The 18284-nt window shown below is 44.9% G+C and overlaps 1 protein-coding gene across 5 annotated transcripts in view; it reads right to left on the bottom strand.

Moving 5' to 3' along the window:
* The window catches only part of LOC135535386 (butyrophilin subfamily 3 member A2-like), a 165954-nt gene extending 149136 nt beyond the window's left edge, over positions 1-16818 (bottom strand). For all 5 annotated transcript variants that reach the window (XM_064962060.1, XM_064962061.1, XM_064962062.1 and 2 more), the window contains exon 1: positions 16549-16818. In XM_064962060.1, coding sequence (XP_064818132.1) covers positions 16549-16621 — 73 coding nt within the window. In that variant the 5' untranslated portion in view covers positions 16622-16818. The remainder of the gene's footprint in view (positions 1-16548) is intronic.
* Between the last annotated feature and the right edge of the window lie 1466 nt (positions 16819-18284).

Consider the following 18284-nt stretch of genomic DNA (forward strand, 5'->3'; position numbering starts at 1 on the left):
TTATCCCAGACCCCTCATCCCAGACAGTATATTATCCCAGACCCTCATCCCAGACAGTATATTATCCCAGACCCTCATCCCAGACAGTATATTATCCCAGATCCCCCCTCATCCCAGACAGTATATTATCCCAGACCCCTCATCCCAGACAGTATATTATCCCAGACCCTCATCCCAGACAGTATATTATCCCAGACCCCTCATCCCAGACAGTATATTATCCCAGACCCTCATCCCAGACAGTATATTATCCCAGACCCTCATCCCAGACAGTATATTATCCCAGACCCTCATCCCAGACAGTATATTATCCCAGACCCTCATCCCAGACAGTCCCAGATCATCCCAGACAGTATATTATCCAGACCCTCATCCCAGACCCCTCATCCCAGACAGTATATTATCCCAGACCCCTCATCCCAGACAGTATATTATCCCAGACCTCTCATCCCAGACAGTATATTATCCCAGACCCCCCTCATCCCAGACAGTATATTATCCCATCATCCCAGATCCCAGACCCCTCATATTATCCCAGACCCCTCATCCCAGACAGTATATTATCCCAGACCCCTCATCCCAGACAGTATATTATTATCCCAGACCCCAGTATATTATCATCCCAGACAGTATATTATCCCAGACCCTCATCCCAGACAGTATATTATCCCAGACAGTATATTATCCTGCAGACCCCTCATCCCAGACAGTATATTATCCCAGACCCTCATCCCAGACAGTATATTATCCCAGACCCCTCATCCCAGACAGTATATTATCCCAGACCCCTCATCCCAGACAGTATATTATCCCAGACCCTCATCCCAGACATCCCAGACCTCTCATCCCAGACAGTATATTATCCCAGACCCCTCATCCCAGACAGTATATTATCCCAGACCCCTCATCCCAGACAGTATATTATCCCAGACCCCTCATCCCAGACAGTATATTATCCCAGACCCCTCATCCAGACAGATTATCCCAGACCCCTCATCCCAGACATATTATCCCAGACCCCTCATCCCAGACAGTATATTATCCCAGACCCCTCATCCCAGACAGTATATTATCCCAGACCCCTCATCCCAGACAGTATATTATCCCAGACCCCTCATCCAGACAGATCCCCCCTCATCCCAGACAGTATATTATCCCAGACCCTCATCCCAGACAGTATATTATCCCAGACCCCTCATCCCAGACAGTATATTATCCCAGACCCCTCATCCCAGACAGTATATTATCCCAGACCCCTCATCCCAGACAGACCCCTCATCCCAGATATTATCCCAGACCCCTCATCCCAGACCCCTCATCCCAGACAGTATATTATCTCATCCCAGACAGTATATTATCCCAGACCCTCATCCCAGACAGTATATTATCCCAGACCCCTCATCCCAGACAGTATATTATCCCAGACCCTCATCCCAGACAGTATATTATCCCAGACCCCTCATCCCAGACAGTATATTATCCCAGACCCCTCATCCCAGACCCCTCATCCCAGACCCTCATCCCAGACAGTATATTATCCCAGACCCCTCATCCCAGACAGTATATTATCCCAGACCCCTCATCCCAGACAGTATATTATCCCAGACCTCTCATCCCAGACAGTATATTAGACCCCTCATCCCAGACAGTATATTATCCCAGACCCCTCATCCCAGACAGTATATTATCCCAGACCCCTCATCCCAGACAGTATATTATCCCAGACCCTCATCCAGACAGACAGTCCCAGACCCCTCATTATCCCAGACCCCTCATCCCAGACAGTATATTATCCCAGACCCCTCATCCCAGACAGTATATTATCCCAGACCCCTCATCCCAGACAGTATATTATCCCAGACCCCTCATCCCAGACAGTATATTATCCCAGACCCTCATCCCAGACAGTATATTATCCCAGACCCCTCATCCCAGACAGTATATTATCCCAGACCCCTCATCCCAGACAGTATATTATCCCAGACCCCTCATCCCAGACAGTATATTATCCCAGACCCCTCATCCCAGACAGTATATTATCCCAGACCCCTCATCCCAGACAGTATATTATCCCAGACCCCTCATCCCAGATTATCCCAGACCCCTCATCCCAGACAGTATTATTCATCCCAGATCCCAGACCCCTCATCCCAGACAGTATATTATCCCAGACCCCTCATCCCAGACAGTATATTATCCCAGACCCCTCATCCCAGACAGTATATTATCCCAGACCCTCATCCCAGACAGTATATTATCCCAGACCCCTCATCCCAGACAGTATATTATCCCAGACCCCTCATCCCAGACAGTATATTATTCATCCCAGATCCCAGACCCTCATCCCAGACAGTATATTATCCCAGACCCCTCATCCCAGACAGTATATATCCCAGACCCTCATCCCAGACCCCTCATCCCAGACAGTATATTATCCCAGACCCCTCATCCCAGACAGTATATTATCCCAGACCCCTCATCCCAGACAGTATATTATCCCAGACCCTCATCCCAGACAGTATATTATCCCAGACCCCTCATCCCAGACAGTATTATTATCCCAGACCCCTCATCCCAGACAGTATATTATCCCAGACCCCATCCCAGACAGTATATTATCCCAGACCCCTCATCCCAGTATATTATCCCAGACCCCTCATCCCAGACAGTATATTATCCCAGACCCCTCATCCCAGACAGTATATATTATCCCAGACCCCTCATCCCAGACAGTATATTATCCCAGACCCCTCATCCCAGACAGTATATTATCCCAGACCCCTCATCCCAGACAGTATATTATCCCAGACCCCTCATCCCAGACAGTATATTATCCCAGACCCCTCATCCCAGACAGTATATTATTCATCCCAGATCCCCTCATCCAGACAGACAGTATATTATCCCAGACCCCTCATCCCAGACAGTATATTATCCCAGACCCCTCATCCCAGACAGTATATTATCCCAGATCATCCCAGACAGTATATTATCCCAGACCCCTCATCCCAGACAGTATATTATCCCAGATCCCAGACCCCTCATCCCAGACAGTATATTATCCCAGACCCCTCATCCCAGACAGTATATTATCCCAGACCCCTCATCCCAGACAGTATATTATCCCAGACCCCTCATCCCAGACAGTATATTATCCCAGACCCCTCATCCCAGACAGTATATTATCCCAGACCCCTCATCCCAGACAGTATATTATCCCAGACCCCTCATCCCAGACAGTATATTATCCCAGACCCTCATCCCAGACAGTATATTATCCCAGACCCCTCATCCCAGACAGTATATTATCCCAGACCCCTCATCCCAGACAGTATATTATCCCAGACCCCTCATCCCAGACAGTATATTATCCCAGACCCCTCATCCCAGACAGTATATTATCCCAGACCCCTCATCCCAGACAGTATATTATCCCAGACCCTCATCCCAGACAGTATATTATCCCAGACCCCTCATCCCAGACAGATCCCAGACCCCTCATCCCAGACCCCTCATCCCAGACAGTATATTATCCCAGACCCCTCATCCCAGACAGTATATTATCCCAGACCCCTCATCCCAGACAGTATATTATCCCAGACCCCTCATCCCAGACAGTATATTATCCCAGACCCCTCATCCCAGACAGTATATTATCCCAGACCCCTCATCCCAGACAGTATATTATCCCAGACCCCCATCCCAGACAGTATATTATCCCAGACCCCTCATCCCAGACAGTATATTATCCCAGACCCCTCATCCCAGATCCCAGTATATTATCCCAGACCCCTCATCCCAGACAGTATATTATCCCAGACCCCTCATCCCAGACAGTATATTATCCCAGACCCCTCATCCCAGACAGTATATTATCCCAGACCCCTCATCCCAGACAGTATATTATCCCAGACCCCTCATCCCAGACAGTATATTATCCCAGACCCCTCATCCCAGACAGTATATTATCCCAGACCCCTCATCCCAGACAGTATATTATCCCAGACCCCTCATCCCAGACTCATCCCAGTATATTATCCCAGACCCCTCATCCCAGACAGTATATTATCCCACCCCTCATCCCAGACAGTATATTATCCCAGACCCTCATCCCAGACAGTATATTATCCCAGACCCCTCATCCCAGACAGTATATTATCCCAGACCCCTCATCCAGACAGTATATTATCCCAGACCCCTCATCCCAGACAGTATATTATCCCAGACCCCTCATCCCAGACAGTATATTATCCCAGACCCCTCATCCCAGACAGTATATTATCCCAGACCCCTCATCCCAGACAGTCATATTATCCCAGACCCCTCATCCCAGACAGTATATTATCCCAGACCCCTCATCCCAGACAGTATATTATCCCAGACCCCTCATCCCAGACAGTATATTATCCCAGACCCTCATCCCAGACAGTATATTATCCCAGACCCCTCATCCCAGACAGTATATTATCCCAGACCCCTCATCCCAGTATATTACCCCTCATCCCAGACAGTATATTATCCCAGACCCCTCATCAGACCCCTCATCCCAGACAGTATATTATCCCAGATCCCAGACAGTATATTATCCCAGACCTCTCATCCCAGACAGTATATTATCCCAGACCCTCATCCCAGACAGTATATTATCCCAGACCCCTCATCCCAGACAGTATATTATCCCAGACCCCTCATCCCAGACAGTATATTATCCCAGACTCATCCCAGACAGTATATTATCCCAGACCCCTCATCCCAGACAGTATATTATCCCAGACCCCTCATCCCAGACAGTATATTATCCCAGACCCTCATCCCAGACAGTATATTATCCCAGATTATCCCAGACCCCTCATCCCAGACAGTATATTATCCCAGACCCCTCATCCCAGACAGTATATTATCCCAGACCCCTCATCCCAGACAGTATATTATCCCAGACCCCTCATCCCAGACAGTATATTATCCCAGACCCCTCATCCCAGACAGTATATTATCCCAGACCCCTCATCCCAGACAGTATATTATCCCAGACCCCTCATCCCAGACAGTATATTATCCCAGACCCCTCATCCCAGACAGTATATTATCCCAGACCCCTCATCCCAGACCCCTCATCCCAGACAGTATATTATCCCAGACCCCTCATCCCAGACAGTATATTATCCCAGATCCCCTCATCCCAGACAGTATATTATCCCAGACCCCTCATCCCAGACAGTATATTTATCATCCCAGACCCTCATCCCAGACAGTATATTATCCCAGACCCCTCATCCCAGACAGTATATTATCCCAGACCCCTCATCCCAGACAGTATATTATCCCAGACCCCTCATCCCAGACAGTATCCCATCCCAGACAGTATATTATCCCAGACCCCTCATCCCAGACAGTATATTATCCCAGACCCCTCATCCCAGACAGTATATTATCCCAGACATCCATCCCAGACAGTATATTATCCCAGACCCCTCATCCCAGACAGTATATTATCCCAGACCCCTCATCCAGACAGATCCCAGACCCCTCATCCCAGACAGTATATATTATCCCAGACCCCTCATCCAGTATATTATCCCAGACCCTCATCCCAGACCCTCATCCCAGACAGTATATTATCCCAGACCCCTCATCCCAGACAGTATATTATCCCAGACCCCTCATCCCAGACAGTATATTATCCCAGACCCCTCATCCCAGACAGTATATTATCCCAGACCCCTCATCCCAGACAGTATATTATCCCAGACCCCTCATCCCAGACAGTATACAGACCCCTCATCCCAGACAGTATATCCCAGACCCCTCATCCCAGACAGTATATTATCCCAGACCCCTCATCCCAGACAGTATATTATCCCAGACCCCTCATCCCAGACAGTATATTATCCCAGACCCCTCATCCCAGACAGTATATTATCCCAGACCCCTCATCCCAGACAGTATATTATCCCAGACCATCCCAGACCCCTCATCCCAGACAGTATATTATCCCAGACCCCTCATCCCAGATCCCCCCTCATCCCAGACAGTATATTATCCCAGACCCCTCATCCCAGACAGTATATTATCCCAGACCCCTCATCCCAGACAGTATATTATCCCAGACCCCTCATCCCAGACAGTATATTATCCCAGACCCCTCATCCCAGACAGTATATTATCCCAGACCCCTCATCCCAGACAGTATATTATCCCAGACCCCTCATCCCAGACAGTATATTATCCCAGACCCCTCATCCCAGACAGTATATTATCCCAGACCCCTCATCCCCCCTCATCCCAGACAGTATATTATCCCAGACCCCTCATCCCAGACAGTATATTATCCCAGATCCCCAGACCCTCATCCCAGACAGTATATTATCCCAGACCCCTCATCCCAGACAGTATATTATCCCAGACCCCTCATCCCAGACAGTATATTATCCCAGACCCCTCATCCCAGACAGTATATTATCCCAGACCCCTCATCCCAGACAGTATATTATCCCAGACAGTATATCATCTCATCCCAGACAGTATATTATCCCAGACCCTCATCCCAGACAGTATATTATCCCAGACCCCTCATCCCAGACAGTATATTATCCCAGACCCCTCATCCCAGACAGTATATTATCCCAGACCCCTCATCCCAGACAGTATATTATCCCAGACCCTCATCCCAGACAGTATATTATCCCAGACCCCTCATCCCAGACAGTATATTATCCCAGACCTCTCATCCCAGACAGTATATTATCCCAGACCCTCATCCCAGACAGTATATTCATCCCAGACCCCTCATCCCAGACAGTATATTATCCCAGACCCCTCATCCCAGACCCCTCATCCCAGACAGTATATTATCCCAGACCCCTCATCCCAGACAGATCCCAGACCCCTCATCCCAGACAGTATATTATCCCAGACCCCTCATCCCAGACAGTATATTATCCCAGACCCCTCATCCCAGACAGTATATTATCCCAGACCCCTCATCCCAGACAGTATATTATCCCAGACCCCTCATCCCAGACAGTATATTATCCCAGACCCCTCATCCCAGACAGTATATTATCCCAGACCCCTCATCCCAGATCCCCCCTCATCCCAGACAGTATATTATCCCAGACCCCTCATCCCAGACAGTATATTATCCCAGACCCCTCATCCCAGACAGTATATTATCCCAGACCCCTCATCCCAGACAGTATATTATCCCAGACCCCCATCCCAGACAGTATATTATCCCAGACCCCTCATCCCAGACAGTATATTATCCCAGACCCCTCATCATCCCAGACCCTCATCCCAGACAGTATATTATCCCAGACCCCTCATCCCAGACAGTATATTATCCCAGACCCCTCATCCCAGACCCCTCATCCCAGACAGTATATTATCCCAGATCCCAGACCATCCCAGACCCCTCATCCCAGACAGTATATTATCCCAGACCTCTCATCCCAGACAGTATATTATCCCAGACCCCCATCCCAGACAGTATATTCATCCCAGACATCCCAGACAGTATATTATCCCAGACCCCAGTATATTATCCCAGACCTCCCATCCCAGACCCTCATATTATCCCAGACCCCTCATCCCAGACAGTATATTATCCCAGACCCTCATCCCAGACAGTATATTATCCCAGACCCCTCATCCCAGACAGTATATTATCCCAGACCCCTCATCCCAGACAGTATATTATATTCCCCAGATCCCAGACCCTCATCCCAGACAGTATATTATCCCAGACCCCTCATCCCAGACAGTATATTATCCCAGACCCCTCATCCCAGACAGTATATTATCCCAGACCCCTCATCCCAGACAGTATATTATCCCAGACCCCTCATCCCAGACAGTATATTATCCCAGACCCCTCATCCCAGACAGTATATCCCAGACCCTCATCCCAGACAGTATATATCCCAGACCCCTCATCCCAGACAGTATATTATCCCCCCTCATCCCAGACAGTATATTATCCCAGACCCCTCATCCCAGACAGTATATTATCCCAGACCCCTCATCCCAGACAGTATATTATCCCAGACCCCTCATCCCAGACAGTATATTATCCCAGACCCCTCATCCCAGACAGTATATTATCCCAGACCCCTCATCCCAGATCCCAGACAGTATATTATCCCAGACCCCTCATCCCAGACAGTATATATCCCAGACCCCTCATCCCAGACCCCTCATCCCAGACAGTATATTATCCCAGACCCCATCATCCCAGACAGTATATTATCCCAGACCCCACATCCAAGACAGTATATAATCCCAGACCCCTCATCCCAGACAGTATATTATCCCAGACCCTCATCCCAGACAGTATATTATCCCAGACCCCTCATCCCAGACAGTATATTATCCCAGACCCCATCCCAGACAGTATATTATCCCAGACCCCTCATCCCAGACAGTATATTATCCCAGATCCCCCATCATCCCAGACAGTATATTATCCCAGACCCCTCATCCCAGACAGTATATTATCCCAGACCCCTCATCCCAGACAGTATATTATCCCAGACCCTCATCCCAGACAGTATATTATCCCAGACCCCTCATCCCAGACAGTATATTATCCCAGACCCCCTCATCCCAGACAGTATATTATCCCCCTCATCCCAGACAGTATATTATCCCAGACCCCCTCATCCCAGACAGTATATTATCCCAGACCCCTCATCCCAGACAGAATATTATCCCAGACCCCTCATCCCAGACAGTATATTATCCCAGACCCTCATCCCAGACAGTATATTATCCCAGACCCCCCAGTATATTATCATCCCAGACAGTATATTATCCCAGACCCCTCATCCCAGACAGTATATTATCCCAGACCTCTCATCCCAGACAGTATATTATCCCAGACCCCTCATCCCAGACAGTATATTATCCCAGACCCCTCATCCCAGACAGTATATTATCCCAGACCCCTCATCCCCAGTATATTATCCCAGACCCCTCATCCCAGACAGTATATTATCCCAGACCCCTCATCCCAGACCCCTCATCCCAGACCCCTCATCCCATATTATCCCAGACCCTCATCCCAGACAGTATATTATCCCAGACCCCTCATCCCAGACAGTATATTATCCCAGACCCCTCATCCCAGACAGTATATTATCCCAGACCCCTCATCCCAGACAGTATATTATCCCAGACCTCTCATCCCAGACAGTATATCATCCCAGACCCCTCATCCCAGACAGTATATTATCCCAGACAGTACATTGTCCCAGACCCCTCATCCCAGACAGTACATTGTCCCAGACCCAGAAAGAGCCAGCAAGTGTGCTGTATCATGTATGTCCATGCCAAGTTTCAGTTCCAATGGGTTATTACTGTAGCCTACAGAAAATGTCATCTTGGTGGTCAAAATGTAATGAAATAAGATGGTGTTAAACTATATAACAGGGGTGTCAAAGTCAAATGGACGGAGGGCCAAATAAAAAATTTAGCTACAAGCCGAGGGCCGGACTGTTCGAATGTTCATTGAAAAATTTTTAAATGACGCATATAGTCTAGTGAACCTAATTGAACCTACTGAAAACCTAACAAATATATTCCAATATGATCAGATAAATAAAGCAATATTTTCTTATGGCTCTGTCAGTAATCTTTAATTTTCAACAGACACAAAAGACAAATTTCCTTTATATAAAAATCCCCATAACATGAACATTAAATGAAAGAAACCGGTATTCAAGGCACCATCAGTAGCCTATATTTTCTATTTTAGCAAAAGTGGGCTAAATTTATTACAAAGAAAAAAACAATAATAGCAATTTTCTATCATCCACTCAACTGAAATATTTTTAAAATATAATTGGATTGAAATACAATAAAATAAAGTGCAAAAATCTATTAATCAAAAACAACACTTTGTTTAAGGAGAAGTAACATGCAGTGAAAACAAATATTAAACTTTAACTTTTAAACTTGAACTGAGTAAAAACTCTAAATATGTGATTGCACAGTAATGTTCACTTGTTTGAGGTTGAGGGTGATACTTGGTGGTGTCCCATCTTTTCCACAAGTTCATCAATGTTCGGGGTAAGGCTCTGAGCTGAGGAAATCCTCAGAATTGAGTGGAGGTGTTCAGCAGTAAGTCGACTTCTGTGTGATGTTTTGTTCAGGTTCATCAAAGAAAAAAGTTGTTCACACAGGTATGTGCTGCCAAACATAGACAACGTTTGAGCAGCCTGGATGCGCAGCTGGGGCATTGTGTCGGGGAGGAAACGGGCGAACTCCGCAGCACCCACTGCCGCATATTTTGCCCTCAGTGCATCATTGCATTGGAGGTCAATCAACTCCATTTGGAGGTTTGGTGGTGAGCTTTCCACGTCAACAGCAAATGGGTTACCGAGCAGTTCCAACCTGCTTTTTTGTGCTTCAAAGTCAGCAAATCGGCGTCGAAAGTCAGCGGCAAGCATACCTATTTTATCAGCCAACTGTGCGCTCGGGAACGCACTGGTAGAGAGCTTCTCTTTCATGGTCTGGCAGCTGGGAAAGTGGCTCAAATTTTCTTTCCGCATCTGCGTCTCCCACAGAGTCAGTTTGGTTTTAAATGCCTTCACTGTACTGTACATATCAGAGATGACATGATCCCGACCCTGCAGCTGCAAGTTCATTGCATTCAGATGACTCGTAATGTCACACAGAAAAGCCATTTCACACAGAAACATTTCGTCTCGGAGTTGTGTTGTGTCTTTCCCTTTGCTGTCCAAGAACAGACAAATCTCCTCACGAAGCTCGAAACATCTTTGAAGCACCTTTCCCTGGCTTAGCCATCGCACCTCTGTGTGATAAGGCAAATCACCATGCTCCGTTTCTAACTCCGTCAGAAATGCCTTGAACTGGCGGTGATTCAAACCTTTGGCTCTGATAAAGTTAACTGTGCGCGTGATGATGCTCATTACATGCTCCATTTTCAAGGCTTTACAGCACAACGCTTCCTGGTGTATGATACAATGATAAGCTGTCAGCTCACCTGTCGCGTTTTCCTCTTGCATCTTTTCCCGTATCTTCGCCACCAGTCCGCTCCTGTGTCCACACATCGCAGGTGCTCCGTCGGTTGTCAAACCCACGAGTTTTTCCCAAGGCAGCTCCATCTCATTTACACATCTTGACACCTCTTCATACAAATCATGCCCCGTAGTTGTGCCATGCATAGGACGTAAAGCCAAAAACTCCTCTGTCACGCTTAGGCTGGAGTCCACTCCGCGGATGAAAATTGACAACTGGGCAATGTCAGAAATGTCGGTGCTCTCATCCACAGCCAAGGAATATGCAATGAAATCTTTTCCCTTTTTCACAAGCTGCTCTTTTAGATTGATGGACAACTGGTCTACTCTCTCGGCAATGGTGTTTCTGCTCAGACTCACATTTAAAAAGAGTTGCCTTTTTTCTGGGCAAACTTCGTCACAAACTTTAATCATGCAGTTTTTGATGAAATCCCCCTCCGTAAATGGCCGGGCTGATTTAGCGATCTCTTCTGCCAAAATAAAACTGGCCTTGACAGCAGCCTGGCCTTGTGATTTGGCTTTTTGAACAGAGCCTGTCGAGATTTGAGGCCTCGTTTTAATTCCTCTGCCTTTTGTAGCCTTTGTTCCATGTCCATATTCTTGTTTTTGTCCGCGTGTTTCGTTTCATAATGTCGTCTCAGATTATACTCTTTCAGTACCGCCACACTTTCTCCACACAGAAGACACACAGGTTTTCCAGCTACCTCCGTGAACATATACTCCGACTCCCACCTTGTTTGAAACCCCGGTTCTCAGTGTCCACCTTCCGTTTTGCCATTTTTGATGGGTATCTGAAAGTTAATTTTACTGTGATGCTGACGACTGCTGTGCCAATAAATATTGAAATGAAGCAGCCTACTGCTCGGTGCGTCACCGTTGCATTGTGGGAAATGTAGTATTGGTGCGTGTAAAAGATCTGCGGGCTGCCGGCTTGCTGCGGTCTGCGGGCCGGTTCTAATAATAAATCAAGATCATCCCAGGGGCCGTAAAAAACCTTCTCGCGGGCCGGATGTGGCCCGCGGGCCTTGACTCTGACATATGTGCTATATAACCTTCCTGTATTCTGACTAGATGGTGTTAAACTATATAACCTTCCTGTATTCTGACTAGATCAGATGGTGTTAAACTATATCACCTTCCTGTATTCTGACTAGATGGTGTTAAACTATATAACCTTCCTGTATTCTGACTAGATGGTGTTAAACTATATAACCTTCCTGTATTCTGACTAGATACATTTACATTACATTTAAGTCATTTAGCAGACGCTCTTATCCAGAGCGACTTACAAATTGGTGAATTCACCTTCTGATCAGATGTTAACCTCTTACACTTATGGTGGCGCTATTTAATTTTTGGAAGAAAAACGTTCCCGTTTTAAACAAGATATTTTGTCACAAAAAGATGCTCGACTATGCATATAATTGCTACTGTTCGAAAGAAAACACTCTGACGTGTCCAGAAATACAAATATCTTCTCTGTGCGTGCCCTTTAACGTGAGCTTCAGGCAAAACCAAGATGACTTGGCATCCAGGAAATGACAAGGATTTTTGAGGCTCTGTCTTTCATGATCTCCTTATATGGCTGTGAACGCAAGAGGAATGAGTCTGCCCTTTCTGTCGTTTCCCCAAGGTGTCTGCAGCATTGTGACGTATTTGTAGGCAGATCGTTGGAAGATTGACCATAAGAGACCACATTTACCACGTGTCCGCCCGGTGTCCTGCGCCGAAATTGGTGCGCAAAAGTCACCTGCCAGTATTTTTCCATGGGGCACAGAGAGAAGCAAGCTTCCATGAACTGCATGTCAATGAAGAGATATGTGAAAAAACACCTTGAGGATTGATTCCAAACAACGTTTGCCATGTTTCGGTCGATATTATGTAGTTAATCCGGAAAAAGTTTCACGTTGTAGGTGACTGCATTTTCGGTTCGTTTCGGTAGCCAGGCGCAATGTAGAAAACGGAACGATTTCTCCTACACACAGACGCTTTCAGGAAACACTGCGCATTTGGTATGTGGCTGGGAGTCTCCTCATTGAAAACATCAGAAGCTCTTCAAAGGTAAATGATTTTATTTATTTGGTTATCTGGCTTTTGTGAAAATGTTGCGTGCTACATGCTACACAAAATGCTATGCTAGCTTTGCATACTCTTACACAAATTAGTCAATTTCTATGGTTCAAAAGCATATTTTGAAAATCTGAGATGACAATGTTGTTAAGAAAAGGCTAAGCTTGAGAGCAAACGCATTATTTTAATTTTATTTGCGATTTTCAGAAATCGTTAACGTTGCGTTATGCTAATGAGCCTGAGGCTTAGTCACAATCCCGGATCCGGGATGGGGAGTTTCAAGAGGTTAAACTATATAATCTTCCTGTATTCTGACTAGATGGAGTTAAACTGTATAACCTTCCTGTATTCTGACTAGATGGTGTTAAACTATATAACCTTCCTGTATTCTGACTAGATCAGATGGTGTTAAACTATATAACCTTCCTGTATTCTGACTAGATGGAGTTAAACTGTATAACCTTCCTGTATTCTGACTAGATGGTGTTAAACTATATCACCTTCCTGTATTCTGACTAGATCAGATGGTGTTAAACTATATCACCTTCCTGTATTCTGACTAGATGGTGTTAAACTATATCACCTTCCTGTATTCTGACTAGATCAGATGGTGTTAAACTATATAACCTTCCTGTATTCTGACTAGATCAGATGGTGTTAAACTATATAACCTTCCTGTATTCTGACTAGATGGTGTTAAACTATATAACCTTCCTGTATTCTGACTAGATGGTGTTAAACTATATAACCTTCTTGTATTCTGACTAGATCAGATGGTGTTAAACTATATAACCTTCTTGTATTCTGACTAGATGGAGTTAAACTATATAACCTTCCTGTATTCTGACTAGATCAGATGGTGTTAAACTATATAACCTTCCTGTATTCTGACTAGATCAGATGTTAAACTATATCACCTTCCTGTATTCTGACTAGATGGTGTTAAACTATATCACCTTCCTGTATTCTGACTAGATCAGATGTTAAACTATATCACCTTCCTGTATTCTGACTAGATCAGATGGTGTTAAACTATATAACCTTCCTGTATTCTGACTAGATCAGATGTTAAACTATATCACCTTCCTGTATTCTGACTAGATGGTGTTAAACTATATCACCTTCCTGTATTCTGACTAGATCAGACCTTCCTGTATTCTGACTAGATCAGATGGTGTTAAACTATATCACCTTCCTGTATTCTGACTAGATCAGATGTTAAACTATATAACCTTCCTGTATTCTGACTAGATGTTGTTAAACTATATAACCTTCCTGTATTCTGACTAGATGTTGTTAAACTATATAACCGTCCTGTATTCTGACTAGATGGTGTTAAACTATATCACCTTCCTGTATTCTGACTAGATGTTGTTAAACTATATAACCTTCCTGTATTCTGACTAGATGTTGTTAAACTATATAACCGTCCTGTATTCTGACTAGATGGAGTTAAACTGTATAACCTTCCTGTATTCTGACTAGATCAGATGGTGTTAAACTATATAACCTTCTTGTATTCTGACTAGATGGAGTTAAACTATATAACCTTCCTGTATTCTGACTAGATCAGATGGTGTTAAACTATATAACCTTCCTGTATTCTGACTAGATCAGATGTTAAACTATATCACCTTCCTGTATTCTGACTAGATGGTGTTAAACTATATCACCTTCCTGTATTCTGACTAGATCAGATGTTAAACTATATCACCTTCCTGTATTCTGACTAGATCAGATGGTGTTAAACTATATAACCTTCCTGTATTCTGACTAGATGTTGTTAAACTATATAACCTTCCTGTATTCTGACTAGATGTTGTTAAACTATATAACCGTCCTGTATTCTGACTAGATGGTGTTAAACTATATCACCTTCCTGTATTCTGACTAGATGTTGTTAAACTATATAACCTTCCTGTATTCTGACTAGATGTTGTTAAACTATATAACCGTCCTGTATTCTGACTAGATGGAGTTAAACTGTATAACCTTCCTGTATTCTGACTAGATCAGATGGTGTTAAACTATATAACCTTCCTGTATTCTGACTAGATGGTGTTAAACTATATCACCTTCCTGTATTCTGACTAGATGGTGTTAAACTATATCACCTTCCTGTATTCTGACTAGATGGTGTTAAACTATATCACCTTCCTGTATTCTGACTAGATGGTGTTAAACTATATCACCTTCCTGTATTCTGACTAGATGGAGTTAAACTATATGTGTCAGAAGAAACACAGGAGTCGCAAGGGCGAGATGAGATATCCCTGCCGGCCAAACCCTCCCTAACATGGACGACACTGACCCAATTGTGCACCGCCCCATGAGCCTCGCGGTCACGGCCGGCTGCGACAGAGCCTGGGCTCGAACCCAGAATCTCTGGTGGCACAGCTAGCACTGCGATGCAGTGTGCCACCCAGGAGGCCCATAATCACCCCTTTCAATCATTTGCTTGCCCTTGTTTGAAGTCAGTAGGTCACATGACCAAGGAGCTATTGAAATGTCAAAGTATGTCAAATTTGTGTAAAATCGTGTGAGATTAAAATGGACAAACTATAGGGTGTGCAATATAGAAGGGTAGTCAGTAGACATTCTGAACCTTGTTTGAGGTCAGTAGGTCACATTACCAAGGAGATATTGAATGTAGAAACATTGAAAAACATTGAAAATGTGAAGATGAAAATGGACAAACAAAAGGGTGTGCAATGTGTAGGCCCACTGAGTGTACATTCTGAACCTTGTTTGAGGTCAGTAGATCACACGACCAAGGAGCTATTTAAATTAAAAAATATAAATAATTTAAAATTGTGCGATATGTAAATCGACAAAAAAGTGTTTGCATTGTGTGTCTATGACATCGGGTTAGCTAGAACCAGTTTTGAAAGTTTTAGGAGTATTGGTTAAATAACTATTGAAATTAGAAAACATTGATTTGTCACTATGTTGACGGTCCCTTACTGCTGTTGGTGGAGGAAGGAAAACTACAGGCGAATATCCGACCTGAATCCGTCTTTACTTCGGTGTAAAACGTCTCCTCTTCTAGTCATAAACATGGCGACACTTCCTTCAGCCCAACAACTTAACACCCTCTACTTTATGCGCCACTTCGATACAGCTACGATTTTCGTAAGAAGTTAGGAGAGCATTTTCGCTAACACTTTACCTAAACTTAACTAATTCTCCTAACCTGCTTCGAAAAAGTCACTGTTGTATCGAAGTAGCGTGAAAACAGTGTTTCTCTGCCACGGACAGCACCACCCTACAGCACCACACCCAAACTGTCCCGTCTGATCAGACGACAAGACATCGACATTTCCTGCACTCGGTTATGATCCTGCACTTGAATTCTCCCCGTTTCTTTCTTATTAATATTATGTTCAGATAATAAAATAGCCTACAGGCTAAATAATGAAGGAATAATGTTGGGTCCTACCTGTCGTTTTCAATGAAACACTGATGAACAGAATCCCAAAACACCAGACCGCCGAGGTCGGAAAGGTCTTCATTTCACGAACAAAACAAGTCTGACTCCAAGGTAAAGCTGTTTGTAACTGGAGAATAAAACTATTAGGAGTTTAGAAAAATAAACCAAAACTGTCGAAAGGCTAATTTGGCAACGAACAGAATGTAACACGACGTCTGTTCCAGAAATAACGGAGGAAAAGGGTGGTGGAGTTTCACACTTTACTTTCACTTTCACTTACAGTACTTCTAGTTGAATATCATCTCGCGATATCTAGCTCCATCTAGTGTTCTGATACGGACATTAACGTCATGTCATCTCGCGATATCTAGCTCAGTCTTGTGTTCTGATGTGGACATTAACTTCATCTCATCTCGCGATATCTAGCTCGGTCTAGTGTTCTGATATGGACATGAACTTCATGCCAAATGTTCTAGAACATGTGAATCATGAAATAAATGTGACAACAACAGTGCGACCTTCAGGGCAGATGGGGCTCTGTTTTTCGCAAACAGAAATGCTTGGACACACCTACCCATTCCAGGGTTTTTCTTTATTCTTACTATTTTCTACATTGTAGAATAATAGTGGAGAAATAAAAACTATGAAATAACACAAATGGAATCATGAATCAAAATATACACTGCTCAAAAAAATAAAGGGAACACTAAAATAACACATCCTAGATCTGAATGAATGAAATATTCGTATTAAATACTTTTTTCTTTACATAGTTGAATGTGCTGACAACAAAATCACACAAAAATTATCAATGGAAATCAAATTTATCAACCCATGGGGGTCTGGATTTGGAGTCACACTCAAAATTAAAGTGGAAAACCACACTACAGGCTGATCCAACTTTGATGTAATGTCCTTAAAACAAGTCAAAATGAGGCTCAATAGTGTGTGTGGCCTCCACGTGCCTGTATGACCTCCCTACAATGCCTGGGCATGCTCCTGATGAGGTGGCAGATGGTCTCCTGAGGGATCTCCTCCCAGACCTGGACTAAAGCATCCACCAACTCCTGGACAGTCTGTTGGTGGATGGAGCGAGACATGATGTCCCAGATGTGCTCAATTGGATTCAGGTCTGGGGAACGGGCGGGCCAGTCCATAGCATCAATGCCTTCCTCTTGCAGGAACTGCTGACACACTCCAGCCACATGAGGTCTAGCATTGTCTTGCATTAGGAGGAACCCAGGGCCAACCGCACCAGCATATGGTCTCACAAGGGGTTTGAGGATCTCATCTCGGTAACTAATGGCAGTCAGGCTACCTCTGGCGAGCACATGGAGGGCTGTGCGGTCCCCCAAAGAAATGTCACCCCACACCAAACCGGTCATGCTGGAGGATGTTGCAGGCAGCAGAACGTTCGCCACGGCGTCTCCAGAATGTCACATCTGCCACATGTGCTCAGTGTGAACCTGCTTTCATCTGTGAAGAGCACAGGGCACCAGTGGCGAATTTGCCAATCTTGGTGTTCTCTGGCAAATGAAAAACGTCCTGCACGGTGTTGGGCTGTAAGCACAACCCCCACCTGTGGACGTCGGGCCCTCACACCACCCTCATGGAGTCTGTTTCTGACCGTTTGAGCAGACACATGCACATTTGTGGCCTGCTGGAGGTAATTTTGCAGGGCTCTGGCAGTGCTCCTCCTGCTCCTCCTTGCACAAAGGCGGAGGTAGCGGTCCTGCTGCTTGCTT

This window comes from Oncorhynchus masou, unplaced genomic scaffold (genome assembly GCF_036934945.1).
Source record: "Oncorhynchus masou masou isolate Uvic2021 unplaced genomic scaffold, UVic_Omas_1.1 unplaced_scaffold_487, whole genome shotgun sequence".
In the NCBI taxonomy this organism is placed as follows: Eukaryota; Metazoa; Chordata; class Actinopteri; order Salmoniformes; family Salmonidae; genus Oncorhynchus; species Oncorhynchus masou.